The sequence below is a fragment of the Nymphaea colorata genome, chromosome 10, assembly GCF_008831285.2.
Source record: "Nymphaea colorata isolate Beijing-Zhang1983 chromosome 10, ASM883128v2, whole genome shotgun sequence".
NCBI classification, from domain to species: domain Eukaryota; kingdom Viridiplantae; phylum Streptophyta; class Magnoliopsida; order Nymphaeales; family Nymphaeaceae; genus Nymphaea; species Nymphaea colorata.
The window spans coordinates 14,661,017-14,676,256 of record NC_045147.1 but is presented as its reverse complement, the minus strand read 5'-3'; the positions used below and the strand labels follow the sequence as shown (position 1 = coordinate 14,676,256).

The 15,240-nt window shown below is 38.8% G+C and overlaps 1 protein-coding gene across 1 annotated transcript; it reads right to left on the bottom strand.

The window, feature by feature from the left end:
• Positions 1 to 867: 867 nt before the first annotated feature.
• LOC116261718 (aspartic proteinase NANA, chloroplast) lies at positions 868 to 2,807 on the bottom strand. The gene has a single exon (XM_031640532.2). It carries the CDS (start codon positions 2,559 to 2,561, stop codon positions 1,143 to 1,145), a length of 1,419 nt encoding a protein of 472 aa, XP_031496392.1. The 5' UTR covers positions 2,562 to 2,807; the 3' UTR covers positions 868 to 1,142.
• Positions 2,808 to 15,240: the final 12,433 nt, after the last annotated feature.

Sequence of the window (15,240 nt, the reverse complement as noted above, 5' to 3'; positions counted from 1 at the left end):
CGAATTTGGACTTCTCGAGTGGCGTGATACCGGGATGTGTCAGGTCGGTGGTTAAGACCTTTGATCACATTCACACCGACTCCCCTCATCAGCCATTTTTGCCAATTACTTGATTTTCCAATGCACAATTCTTTTTCCTTTTTTAGGTAATTTTCAATGCACGACGATAGTAAATCGGTTATTTTTGTTGTTTACAAAACAAAATAGTAAGCTCTGAAAATGAAATTCTAAGATCTCTATATGGGAAAAAAACGACATCGAAAAGATGCAAACCAGAAGGACCAGAGTGAAAGAGAAGAAACCAAACGACTCACAGAGAGAAAGAGCTAGAGATACCAACAAAAGAAAAAAAAAAAATCAGCACGTAGAAGACGAGATCGTTCTATCCGCCCACTCCCCATTAAAGATCAGCAACCAAACGAGGCCGAAGTTTTTACCCCCCGAGTTTCTCCTCCAACTCCGGTCAAAACTCGACTGTGATCTTTTATTTTAGCCGGAAATGGAGAAAACTTCGCGGTCCTTCAATTTCCACAAAAAAGGATAAAAGGCCCGTACCGCAGCTCTCTCTATAATGGGGACTGGGGACAGCTATGAGCGTGCAGGCTTTAATGCAAAGCCAGAGGGCAGAGACAGGGAGGCATCAATTCATCGTTTCCTTTCACCAACGCTCTTGAATGAGCCCCTTCTCCGACGACCTTGGCCCCAGCAAAATGAATGTGTCTGGATATGTCTTAAGCTAGAGCCGAAACATCCGCTCAGGCCTTCTCTCCCTCGACCACGAATCCGTCCATGGCCGTCGGCCGGAAAATGAAGGAAGGGAAAAGAAGCATACGACAAAGAAAGCCCTTTCAAGACTACCAACAAAAGGAGAAGACCAAATAATGTGCGTTTATTCTCAATGAGCAAGTGCAAGAAGAGCAAGGAGAACCTCTCTTAATGGATTATAGCAAGCGAAGAGAGAAGACGAAAAGGAGAAAGAGAAAAAAAAAAAAAAAAGTAGAAAACACGGCAACAAAAACGAACAAAAAATAAGAAGGGGAAAAGAGAAAGTAAAGAAGGCAACATCATCTCTTTTTTCTCTGTTTTAATGGAACCAACAAACAATTTCCCCGGTTCTGTCTTAAAAAACCTGTCTCCCAAACTCACAAGGCGTCGCAAACGGCGGGGGAAAAGCCGACCCGCGACCTCTCGGTGTCGAACATGAAGAGAAAGCCTTGCTGCATCAGGTTGCCAATGACGGAGAAGCCGGAGCCGCCCGCCTCCGCCCGCCTCATGGCCAGGCACTTCACCCCTGGCGCCACCTCTATGAAGTAGTTCCTCACCGGAGGAGAAAAGACCGCGCCACCGTCCATGTGGAACGTCAACCTCGGTAGCCTCGCCCTCGCGGTTCCCTCGTCGGCGCTGGCGTTCACGCACAGGTCCAGCGACGCCACCCCTCGCTCCAACCGCGGCAGCTTCACTTTCCTCTCGAGCGCGCGCAGTATTTGCGTGTACGCCGGCTCGAGGAAGAAGCTCAGGGTCGTACCCGAGTCGACGACGGTGCCGCCGTTGCCGAAGTCATCGATCGCCCAGACGGAAGGGTCGATGGGCAGCAACGCGCCGTCGACGCTCACGCGGCGGATTCCGACGTAGTAGAAGGTCGGGGAGAGGGGGTTGCTCCGTAGCGGCGTGAAGCTCATGTTCTTCTGAAGGGGCGCCATGTTCCTCTGCTGGGCGTCGCCGAGGAGGAGGAAGCTCGTGGGCGACGGCGAAATAGTGTAGTCCATCAGGCAGTAAGAGAACTTGTTGCCGAACCGGCTGCCCAATTGAGAAGCGAACGAGATCGGCCCCCGGCCCAGGCCCATGACCCCATTGGCGCCGGCGAATCTCGGCCCCGTCAGACTCGCGCCGGAAGCGCGAAACCCGCAGCCGTAGGAGATATTCCGGAGGTGAACCAAGTCGCCGGAGCTCGTGTTGAGTGTGGCCGTCTCCCTGGAGAAGATACCGGAAGAAACGGAGCGGTCGCCGTAGGTGTACTCATACAAGCAGGAGCTGTGCAATCGGGTGTGGTTGCAGCGAGAATGTGGCGGGTGGGCGACGAGGCTGCAAGCCCGGGAGTAGCAATGGTTGGCGGCGAAGCTGGTGGAGTGACGGGGAAAGAAGGCGGAGCCAGCCCGGTGCCTGCTGCAGTCGCGGCAGGCTGAGCAGCGTACCCAGACAAGGTCGCTGCCGGTGTCGGCGACGAGCAGGAGCTTCTGCGGAGGAGTGCCGATGCGGAAGTCGACTAAGTACTGGCCGGAGCCGAGGGAGGCGCCGGAGACGACGGGCGCCTTGAGGGTGATGTTGGCGGAAAGAGTGGCGAAGAGAGAGAGCAGCCTGGTGGAGTCGTCGTCGATGGCTTCCTCTATGTGGAAAGGCGAGGAGAGCGCCCTTCTGTGCAGGAGCTTCAGTTTAAGATAGTTGGTCCTTTTGCTCTCACTACTTTGGCATTTTGCTGGCGCGAAAAGGCACAAGGAGAAGAAGATGATAACCAAGAGGAGCAAGGAAGAGCAGAGACCATTCGGATGGAAGAAGAGTATCATGGCTTCAGAGGGGGAGAGACAGAGAGGGGGAGAGACAGATAGAGAGAGAGAGAGTGTGAGTTTGCCTTCCTCCGTTCTGGAGGCCTGTGTATAAATACGATGCTTTTTTACTTCAACCGAGTTCAATCAGAGCAGTGTGGAGCTCAGCTCATGGATAATGAAAGTTTAGGAGGTTTGGAAGAGAGAATCTTATGTGGAGCAAATGATAAATATTAAATGTGAATCTAGTGAGAGACGCGTATACTCGGTCCATTAAACAACTAATGCTGGCTCTTGTAGCAGTGATGTTATTTTAATTGGTACAGACAGATCTTGGGAAGCACATGCTTGGAGATACATGGGGAGTCTTTAGCTCAACATCAGACTGTAAAATTAAAAAAAAAAAAAGTAAATTGGTTTTTTTTATCAATTCTATCGAATAGGCAGCAATGTCATCTCCTCATCGGAATCTCTGTACAATATAGTGATATTTTTTAAATTGTTTTGTTTCCTCAAACTGTGCGACAATTGGTTTACTGTTTAGAGAGCAAGAACTCAGGAAGGACCTCAGACCCATATAAAGAGAGGTGAAGTCTGTTATGTTATTGTTCTTTCATGCCACAATGTGGATTCATGACATGATTCTCATCTAAAATATAAACTGTAGGAAAAGGCATCAATTAACGATGAACAAAGTTTCTCACTGCCTTGCAAAAAGCTGAAGTTTTTACCCAACCCCTCATCCTCTTAGAGTACAGGACATGCTAGCCAGTGTTTTGGGGTGCCGCCCTCACTATGCTTTATCTTGTGCACCAGTGACCTTCCTTTTGTAATACAAAAAGTTAATGCCCCGAGAATTTGAGATGAACACTGGCCGACTACCAACCTCCATACCATCTATTGCGCCAACCCTCTTCGAGATGGAAAGATACCAATTAACTCCTTTCTCATAATATAAGTTGCAATATCTGCAAGCCAAATAGAAACCCTTTTAACAATATCAACCAACTATCTCACCTTCCTAGTTGTATGAGGTGGTCATGCTGGAGATGTAAAGAATCATGAAAAATTATTTTACGAAGAAATGATTATAAAATAAAAATGTGCAAAGAAAATGAGGAATAACTCCCGATAGAGATCGATCTGCCTCATTTCGATGTTTTGAATTTGTGTCAAAGCTCCATAGTTAGTTCAAGTTAAAATTTGTTTATTTCATTGTTGGATGAAGTTCATTTTTTGGTATTGATCCCAAGTTCTGCCTATAGTCAGATTTACCAAAATTATTCATATAATTAGACTGAACCATGGGTATTAGTTTTTAACCAAAGACACACAAGGCGTACAATTGCTTGTGCATTCAATCCAAGTTAATTAGATTTTACTATTTTTTTGTGAGAAGAGCCAATCCTATGTCATATATAAGGTTGACCTAGTGGACATTAGTCATTGGATGTCGAGAATCTAATTTACTAAAGTTCTTGATATTCAAAACCCATAGCTGAAAAAGCATAAAAGGTTTTCAGATCCAATAAACGATCATTTTTTTTTTTCAGAAAAAAAGTGCAGTTCTTATTTTAATTTTTTAAAAGTCCAACTCCATGTGATAATTGGTGATTAGCTATTCAATTGAAAATGCATCAAATACTTTAAGATCAAGGAAATGGTCAGTAGGCTTGTATTAACCTACATCAAATGCTAAAGAGAGAACATAATTAAGAGCTTCCATTCAAACTTAAAAGAAAAAAAAAAGCCAAAAACTATGAGAACCAATCAATTAACTTGAGTCGATGAAAATTTTATGCAATCTTTAAGACCACCAAAGGGAGCTTCTTATGATGATGTGCAATATTTGAGATTAAAAAAAAAAATTTTGGAGAATGCTAGTCGCTCTATTTAGCTATTAAATAAAATTAGGAAGTCTCTTTTGGGAAATTTTACATTTTGACTGGATCTTGCGGTGCAAGAGTAGTGGATCTCCAGGGGCATGGGCCACGTAGAGACCCTCAGGCTCTGGAGGATGAAGATCACACAGTCCATGCATTTTTGAGGGAAGGCTAATTTCGTAATTTTACACGTCACGCAGAGAAGGACACTGGTGTTATTGTACCCACTGCCTGTCCCCACCTTGTCGCTTTACTTGAGTCCCAGGGGCTGTCCAGTTCCAATTTTTTGTCTTTCTTTTTTCTTTTTTCCTAATGACCCCACAAGGTATCCGAGAAATTGGTTGCTTCCATTGCCAACCATTTCTCTTCGTCAGATTTTTTTTTTTAAGTTTTATTTTATTTTTATTGGCAGATCCTTTTTGTTTATTTCTTTTGCACAACTGAGTCTAAGTTAGGGTCCAAATCCAATTATGGATTAAAGAGAATATGGGCCAATCACAGTTCACATATAAATATTGGATCTTATGTTAATTGGATGAATCCAGATTCTCGATTAAGCTGGATCAGACCTGATTCCAATTATGTGTTGTAGGATGCCAATTTTTTTAGATTTTGTCTTCTGATATTGAGAAATGGTTACGGTTCTTAAGACAAAGAAACAAAATCGGAACCCTTAAATTGAATGTTTGTTTTACTTATGTGTGTGTTGGGAGTTTTGCTCGTATAACTTCTAAAAACTTAGGCGGAGTCCATGTGCGTGCGTTTTGTAACTTTGTTACTTGAAGATTTTTTTTGGCTAAATTTAGCCATGCAGCTGTAGTACATGGATCAATTATTTCAGGCAGATACACAGATTTTGAAGCAATAAAATGAACTTGTTCCACTTAGAAACTTTTTACTTCTATTAGCCACTTAAGGTGTCCCCAAGGAAGTTGGCGCATTGGTTAGGTGTACTAGTCAATTCTCGTTTCGATTCTTTAGGGCGTCCGCTCTCTGTACAGCAAATGGGAGGCCGCCACCTAACACGTAAACTGAAGCGTGGTGAAGGACAACACCTCGAGATACTAAAATGTATCTTATAAGAACGAAAGATTGGATGACACTTGGGCTTTCATATAGGCAGTAAGATGAAACACTCATTTTACTCACGCATAAATCAGACACCATAGTTGGTCAGATTGGTTGCACAAGAACACTGATGTCTTACATTGAACTCATGTTAAGCATAACACCGCAGTGAACCATATGGGCAAAAAAGGGAGGGGGCTTTGGCTCTTATGTGAGAGTGAAATTAATCATTTTGCTTATCCCCAACAATATGTCACACAAATCAAGTAAATAAATAAAACAATGTTTTGAATTTGGAGACTGTTTTGTCATTCACTAAAAAGTTAGGGCCTTTCTTACCTGAGAGTTATTTTGGCGACATGTTTCTTAAATTTTAAAAGTTTAGCGTATTCATGATCATTAAATTTCAATTTACCTGAGAACTCTGCGACATGTTGGCTTATAAACAATTTAATGGGCGCCGGTCAACCTTGTGCCACGTACTTAGATGGTAGCATATTTAATTAAAGCAACTTGATTACATTAGATTCCGGTACGTGCATTTAATTTTTAATGGAGGGGTGAGCCAGATTTTTTTTTTTCGGATTGTTGAATTATATTTTCAAAATTTTGTATATGCACCAAACAATATATGAATTTTATAGAGGACAAATTCAAATTTTTCAAAAGAAAAAAAATATGACATTTTCCCGCAAAATTTGAGGAAGACCATGGCCCTTGCCGGCGCCCCTTCCCTTGCAAAAAATTTGGTGAGTGGAACATGCTCAAAGAAGGGTCAAAGCTCTTTGCTTTTGGGGTTTAGGGCTGCTTTAAGACTTAAGTGAACACGTGATATGCTCATCAACTAGATTGCCACGCTACCACGCCATAAGTATTTCACCAACCCATCAGCCCAACCAATTATACTAAGCCCCTCACAGCTCCTATCACAAAAGTTGATTTGTAGACATACGATGTACAATGCATCATGCTCCATTGAACTTCAAAGAAAAATTACTTTCAATAATTTAATGTGTAAACCAATGTTGCTAGCAATTGAAATTAAATCACTCTTCAATGCTTTAAGTGGGCTAGCCAATTTTATCATAAAACGAGAATGGTTCATAGAGAGGTAGAGCTAGAAATTTTTTGTTGCAAGGATAAAACTATAGTTTTAAATTTTATACAGTTGCCAAATAGAAATTTTAAATTTTTTATATATATTAAACCAATCTTTTATACATTCACATATAAATTTTTAAAGTTTTTAGATTTGAAGTTATATTTTGAGTCATTGAAACCACAAGACTCTTTATGTACTAGAGCTGCATTTCTTGGAGGCATCATGCAGCTACTGCTCCCTTGTTTGAGTTGATTTCTTTCAGCCTTTGTGTGTTTAGGAAAGACTTTTATTCTCCTCGTGATGACAGACAACTTTTTGTTTGTATTGACTCCAATATATATCCAGTTTTCCTAGAATTGTCATTCTACTCTACGTACTTACAACAAAACGATGAGTTAGCTCTCGTGAATCCCCATCTCAGAATTTTGAACATTCAAAATTGTGTATGTAAAGTTTAAAAAATTTAGTTTAACTTGTATTGTGCCCTTGTTAAAATTTTGAAATTATAGTTCGGCACATACAACAAAAAATTTCTGACTCCACCCGTGGTTCAAATGATCGTCAATTTTAACTGACATCTGATTCAAGTTGTCAGCGAAGTCTTCTTCCGCGACCTTCGGAAAAATGCATCGATGAAATTTGATCTTACCGTGAAGGGTGGTAGAGGACAATGTATTTAAGACCAATAGTCTGCCATTTATATCTTGGTCGTTTCAAACTCAATCATATTTCACAAAATACATCGACGCAAGGGTACTTTGAATTAACAACAAAAAACCTTACAACATAAAAGTCTGCATAAACATTGTTTGCACTCTAACTAGTTTTAACGCCAAAAAAGGTTTGGCATATACAATCTATGTTTGCACTCACCGTAAAAGAACGGTGCTGGCCCTGGGCGATGAATGTGAGTTATAATTTATAAATGTTGTCTGCGACCAGTAGTTCATATGGATACAGAAGGCAACACAATTAGAATAAAAAAAATACAAGAAGAACAATGATTAACTGAAGGATTCAGATAGTATAAATAATATCGATATCTACACGGCAAAAAAGGGCATCAATTTATTTTGTTGATTACAAGCACTTTGTTTTTTTATTCAAGGACAAAGACACGTGGCAATCTATGATTAAGTAGAGTGCACAATGGTTCCATTTATTTTCTTTTTTTTGTTGGAGATTGGGTGAAATTGCAGCGAAAAAGTAGACACAAGGATGGGACTCAATTAGCTCCGTACCTACCTTGAAAAATGTATGTATGGATCCCTAGTCTCGGCTCTTGTATTGAGGCGTAGTCTCCTCTAGTCAAGCGAACGGACCTCATTAATTCCCAGCAAAAAGACATGGGTTCCTACAAGCACATGATTTCTTAAATATCTAGTGTTTGTTGTTTCCACACATGTGTGTACATGTGTGTGTGCGCGCACACACACACATATGTATTAAAGGAATTTTGATTTTTTTAAATATGATGAATTATATATATATAATTCATCATATTTAAAAAAATCAAAATTCCTTACTACTATGGGTAGACGGGGATACCCAACGTCAGTAGAAAGCTAAAACTCTCACCTAACCCTTTATCCTCTTAAAGTACAAGTTCTGCCGCTTTTTTTTGGTCGGTGCCACAAGGTGTTGTTCATAATGCCCTTCAACTTATGTTTTTGTGATCCTTTTTTTAGAGTAAAAAGGTTAATGCCCTTGATACTTAGAGATTGACTGCCTATCAATCCTTACCCCAAGCGATTGCGCCAACTTTCTTAGGGACGATGCTTTCCTACTTGACTATTATGGAGAATAAACTGCCAATTTTTTTGCCTTTTCTACAAATTTTCTTAGGATAGGGATTTAGAGATTATCTTATTATAGAAATGTATCTTTGTGATCACATCTATGTAGTTGAGTGACAATTTCAATGGATGATACATTGATTAAAATACCACATGTGATTATGAATGTACAATGAGTCAAGGTAACTCACGCTCAACTTGAACCCCTCGTGTATACTCGACTCGAGCTCAACTCATTTAATAAACAAGTTGAGTCGAGCTGAAACATTAGCTCGAGCTAGTAAATGAGTCGCTGAAACTCAACTTGTTAATAACTGACTGGACTTGTTTATGAATTACTTCTTATAAAACTAAGAAAGTGAGGGTTAAAACTTTAAAACGTTTGAAAACAAGTGACAAATCCCTTGCAGCCTGTCGACTGTGACAGCAAACGGGGTCATTTAGCAGCAATAATGAACCTAACCTAACATTTGAGGGTAGAACTGTAGAACAATAGTTTTACTGTATCATGCACTTGTCCTAATATTTGAGGTAGATTCATTAGACAATTCATCATCGTTCTTCCTACCAAACAACATTTTTATGAAAAAACTGTTAGGTTGTAAACTCTTTAAGTGCAGATTCATTTGGAATAATCTTTATTAAAAAAGGAATGTATAGGATTTTAATCATTTTAATATAAATTCATCTTTTTCCCCTTTTCTCTCAACAAAAATACAAAATCATTTGATAGGCTTATCAGCACACTGTATTTTTGTTACCTTTTCCCTCTTTTGGTTGTTGGGAAAAGATTGGGTGTCCATTTCCTTTTGAAATATAAAAAAAATAAATATTGATTTTCTCCGGTGCATCGAAGCCCTACTCAAATTCCCAAGGTCAACCTAAACTTTTTGCTTAACCCAATTGAAGGGCCTCTGAAATTCTGATTCAACGACCACTCTATGCCTTTTAGGAACTATTCACGCTTTGTACGTATTTAGGATGAGCCGAAAGTACGTATTTCAAAAAATGATATTTCAGCCCGTGTCAAAATTGAGAAATTTTAATTCTGCCTGTCATAAAATTTTTTTGGCTTTGCCCCTGAATCCAAATATGTGAAAAAGAAAACAAAAGCATTGCATTTTCCCTATGTTCTTGTTTTGATGTTCGGGCTGTGCTATAATAGATCTTTTTTTTTTGACAGCAAAAGCATCATCTTGTCCTAAACTCGACTCAAACCCTCTTTAGCAACAACAACATATTGTTAGTGAACATGCCACCAAAAGTAGAGCACATTCATAAAACACTTGTTACGATGTTTCATGAATCTGGTCATTTTTTTAGGGCATAGCTCCTTAGGGAACAGTGATTTTGGAATCAAAATCAGGCCACCTAGGGTTGAATATTGGTTTCAGAAATATTGATTCGGAATCCATTCATAATTCTAAAATCAAAATGCTAAGTTTGATTTAGTGGTTCCATTTTTTAAAAATCATAATTGTCATTCCAAAATTTCGGCAATTCCTATGAATCAAATGTCCCTAACTCTGGGAAGTTGGGCCAAAATCAAATTCAGTAGAACAAAAAATAATCTATGATTAGGAGCAGAGTAAGGGCATGGCAGGGGACTATAGTCCCCCTTTCCCCTCATATTTTTAAAAATTCAAAATTTTACATGTAAAATTTAAAAATTTTAGTTTAACTTATATAAAAATATTAAAAAATTATATTTCTATAGACAGAATTGAAGATGAAACGGTAAATATTAGTAACAGGAAACTTGTAAATGAATAGTACAAAACAATTCACGTCAAATCCGCAACAGTAATGTCATCTGTCTCGGTGCTTAAAAAACATGTTCTTTTGTGTCATTTAAAATATATCTGGATTGATTGCATACAAGTACTCAAGGATCGATCGGACAGCTACAAGCCTACGGCCAACTACTGCTCATGCCGTCAATCAGCAACCTCTCTTAAATCGGGCCGCATATCCGTTAACTCTCGTTCATCCCCCGTCATTGAGCAAATCTCACCCGAAGATGCGATCCAATCTATAGAAGCGAGATCAATCTCTACTTTAGTTGTCTTGCTTTACTACATTTCAACATTTCAATGTCAAAGAAAGCGTGTTTTTTTTATTTTATTAAAGAAACACTAAAAAACGTTAAAAACAAGTCATCCCAAAAAATGAAAAAAAAGCATTTTTTTTGACAAAAATGCCAAACGGAAAAACACTTTTTTTTTTACGTTTCTTTCATTTTTTTTATTTTTTAACATTTTTTCAGTTATTAGTTTTTTATTTTCACCAAAAAAAACAACTTTATCGTATTATACTCATATTATACTCAACAAAAACCTTTCCATTTTATTGATATTTGTGACATTGCAACATTTGTATTATAGCCTAATTTTTTTTCTTTTTTACTCATGGGTTTCGATTTTGTCAGCAATGACTTTTGTCTTTCTATTATTGAGATGGGAACTTTGACCAGATAAATGTGATCTATGGACTTCATTGAATAAGAACCATTAAAGAATTGAAACATGCTTATAAAACTTTACAGCATTTCAGAAGCTGAAAGCCGAAGAATGTAAAAGTTTTGGTCATCTAAACAACATATTTTACATCAAATAAGAAAATTGGTTCAAAGAGTTATTCACATCAAAATCTAATCTTGTAGATATCTCTTAGATAGTTTATAAGCCACTCAAAGAAGGGCTGAAGCCTTCCCCTTTTCCGCTCTTAGAGTTTAGGGTGGCTTTAGGATTCTGTGGATCCACAAGTACATCTGTCAACTACAGTGTTGCACGAGCCATTGAAAAAACTCCAGTATAACTTGTTGGGTGCCTTAAAAAGCGTGTATAGCTTGGTCGAGCCTCCCCAATTCAGAAATTTGACTTAGAAATTTGTTTTATAGATGTATGAAAAATATAGCCTCCTCTTCTCATGAATGACTCCACGAGCATAAGAAACTAACGAAGCTTATCCATATATTCTGAAGAGTCATGTGACTGAAACCTGGCAGAAACTTCGTGGGCCAGATACTCTCAGATCCAATATGTGAACACTTCCTAATAATTGAGAAGTACTTGAGTTCTATTCCTCTCTTTCTTATATACTCATACAAGCACCATGATTGTTCCTGCTGTCAAACACTCTATATATAATAAACCAAAACGAACATTGATTTAGTTATGAATTATGATCTCAGTATCGCATAAATTAGCATTGTTGTGTCGTCAATTGTGCAATCATCAGCCAAAGAGGAACAACTGGAGTGTGCTTTCTGATGAATTTGATGAGCTGGTCCGCAGCAAATGCAAGCCCACCAAAGATGATGAGCACAGCAACAGGAAGCCCTCGTCTGTCCTCCATGATTAGCGTGACACTAATTTGGTGTTCATCCCCACAAGAACCTTGAAAGGCAATGACATCAGATGCAAATTATTTCCAAAGAAACAGTAGCAACAGAGGTGGGGTTGGAGTTTTTTTTAATATAACAGAAGCCAAAATATAACTCTTCAAATTTTTTATATAGGTTAAACTAAAAATCTTTAGAACAGGGACAACAGCAGTATGACAATCAGATGGTGACAATTAACTAATTAAAAACTATAAAAAAGGCAAAATTGTAGATCTCCTTGAGCATTAATCATGAGAGGCTGATTCTGACTATACAAATTGCACGGCATGCAGTAGTAGTACTAATAGAAATATCATCCAATTATCAGCCTGAATCAGGTGAAGAACATTCACCTTGTATGGGCTTCTTTCCCGTTGTTTTTATACGACAGAGGACCAAAATTTTCCGGTTATCCGGAGAAAGCGGTACCTCCTTCACACAAAAACTCGAAGGGCATGGAGGAGGTCTAGTGTACATGCAGCCGAGAAGAGAGGAAATGCAAAGGGTAGTCATCGATTGAGTGGATGCTTTCAGTTGAAGCTAAATTCTGCAAACACATAACCCCAACTAAATTATACACCTAATGTAATATCCCACTTTAAAAAGTTTACTACTGTGTTAAAGATTCTGAGAGATTTCACGGGCTTATAAAAGACTTGTTAAAGTGATTGGTTCTCGAACTAAAACTGAAATTACTAGGGTTTGTTTAAAAATTAACAACAATAAAGTAAAATTTTTTTTTTGAGATCATACAAGAAGTTGCAGATCTATTGATTTTTTTCCTGTTTCTCTGTTCCTTAAGTGGTGGTTCATATGATTCCTTGCCCTCGACAGTACATTTTTTTGCATAATCTTACATGGACCAAGATTTCTACAGAGAAAAGAGTTGTTGTTTTGTTGCTTGATTCGACCAAGACGGATTCTTCTTCATCTGCGCGCGGATTTGCAGGCCAAAGTACTGAATCGCCGGTGATGGATATGTGGGCGGCCGTGCTGGCAGTACAGAACCGTGAGTGCTTTGTGCCTTGACTTTGAAGAGATCGATTTCAAGGTTGGTACCGACGCTGTCAATTTTCCCAGTCCTGCAGGAAGATGAAATGCGCCATTGATCACGGGCAGGGCTTAGTTACCAGGTGCCAAAAGATCCGACTGTTTTTCTATATAAAAGATCAAAAGGAAGCTCTTCTTTACTTTCTTTTTACCAGTATGGTTATAAAATCTTATCTAAATGTATGACCCAAGAGCCTTGTCTAGGTTGGGAATGGAGATAATAACATATCTACGTTACGTAGTTAAAATTTTCAAGACCTGAAACCACAATTACAACAAGCCATATTTGGGCCATTTCATTGAGGCACTATATCCATTCTCTACGAATGTTATAGAATGATGAGACCTATCCTGCCAAAATGAGCTCTGCTAAGTAATTAGGGTTTATACTTAAAGGCATGAAGGAGATCAAAAGTTCAAGACATCTTAGATGGGGTCAAACGCCAACTACTTAAAATAAAAAAATTTCTTTAGTTGAAATTTTATGCCCAATCTAGAGCAGCAACGATCCAAATCCTAAGTGGCGTTCTATTTGTAGCTAGGAGCCGGAAATTTGTGGCTGAAGGGCACTAATATGAAAAATTGTAAATTCAAGGGGCACTAATATGTAACAAATTAAATTATGCCGTCAAATTAATTATGTTATATATATATATATATATATATATATATATATAGAGAGAGAGAGAGAGAGAGGGAGAGAGATCATTCACCAAACACTAATATCTAAAAGCAAACCCCAAGTTATGAGGCCGGCCAGGGGAGGCAGCCCATTTCGATGCTATAATGGGACAAGCACCTTTTCCTTTGTTGCTCGAGTGGGACGTGACCATGAGAAGTTGTCGCCTGTGTAGAATCCCTATCTATTTATGGAATTGGTTTACTATCCAGAAATTTTTATCCAAGGGGCAATCCTAAGAGCTTTTGAATTGGGTCCAAAGAATCCCATATAACTGGATCCGGTTTTTTTTTTCTGTGTGGGCGGGTGCCCTGCCATTGGTGCAGAGGAAAGAAGATTTAATACTTTTTCCCTCCCTCATAAGAACAGTGTGTGCGTGTGTAGATCTGATTAGTGTGACTTTCTTCGTTTTGGAGGGTAGGGTATGTCCAATTAAGCAAAATTGAGTGTTCAAATAGTGGATGTAGCATCAAATTGGGGGTTTCACCCAAAAATCCTATAGTTTGGGACCCTCCCTGTCATTTTGAGCTTATTTTTTTCTTATAATTAAGAAATGGGACTCCGTTTACGTTTTTTTTTAAAAGATATTCCATTTAATTAAAATTTGGTAAGGAAAAGGGAAATCAAAACAACCAGTCTTCATGTTGGACCTTTAGGTTCAACTAACAAACCAAACAAGTTGTATACGGTTTGGAAAACTGTGCACCAAATCCACGCATGATCCAAATGATCCGTAGCTTTCCAAGGCAAGGGACATAGATTTCTCATTTTAAAGGAAATGGATCGTCAGCTTGGTTTGCATTATTTTAACCACTCCCCTATAACTTCCTCAAATCAAATGTACCTTTTTTTTTTTCAGAGTTGGGATATCCTGACTTGAAATTTGCATGTTCCAGGGTTATTCTCCACACCAACATTACTGGCACACAAACGATTTACAAATGAAACTTCTTGTCCTAATTGGCTCACCCTCAATTTAACTCAGCTTTGTGACAGTCGAAAATTTTCATGAATTTTGAAAGCCAGGTTTATGTGGTTGGGTAACGCTTGAAACTTAGGTTTTTGTGAATAAACTTAGGGGGAGAGGTGTTTCCATGCCCTTTTAGAAGATCTGGTTTTGTCACCTAAACACTGTTTGAAGTGTCATCCAATCTTTAAAATGTCCAACATTTCTTTTTTGGAGAGGTGGGTAGCAATCTATTAATGGATAAACTGATGCAAAGGTGAATTTTAATTCAAAGCAACTTGTCAAATTAGTAAGGTTCCATTTGATTTTTTATGTTTTCTTTTGGTTAGACTATTTTGTTGAGTAAGTGGATATATATATATATATATATATATATATAAAGGTTTTAAAGTCTTTGAATAGAATTTAGTTTACAATGTTGTCGACAAAATTTTCTTTTTCTATTTTAAGAGGCATAGGCGTAACTAGCAACAATACGTTTCACAATCAAAGAGTTAATGTTCAAATCTCGTGGTCATCATCATCCTTCAGTATATTACTCTTTGAACGGCAAATAGTGATAAGATACTCGAGTTAAATAATAAATCCTACATCCGTCACCCAATGACAACTTGGATCGCCACAGGCATTACCGACTCAATTCACCCGAGACGCACTCCCGAGGGAACGACTCGAACCGCTAGGATCGACTTGTTATTATCTCGGACTCGGAAGGCCAAAATGTTTTGGCGCCATCTCTAGAAATCAATTATCGTGATCGTCAGGGGAAG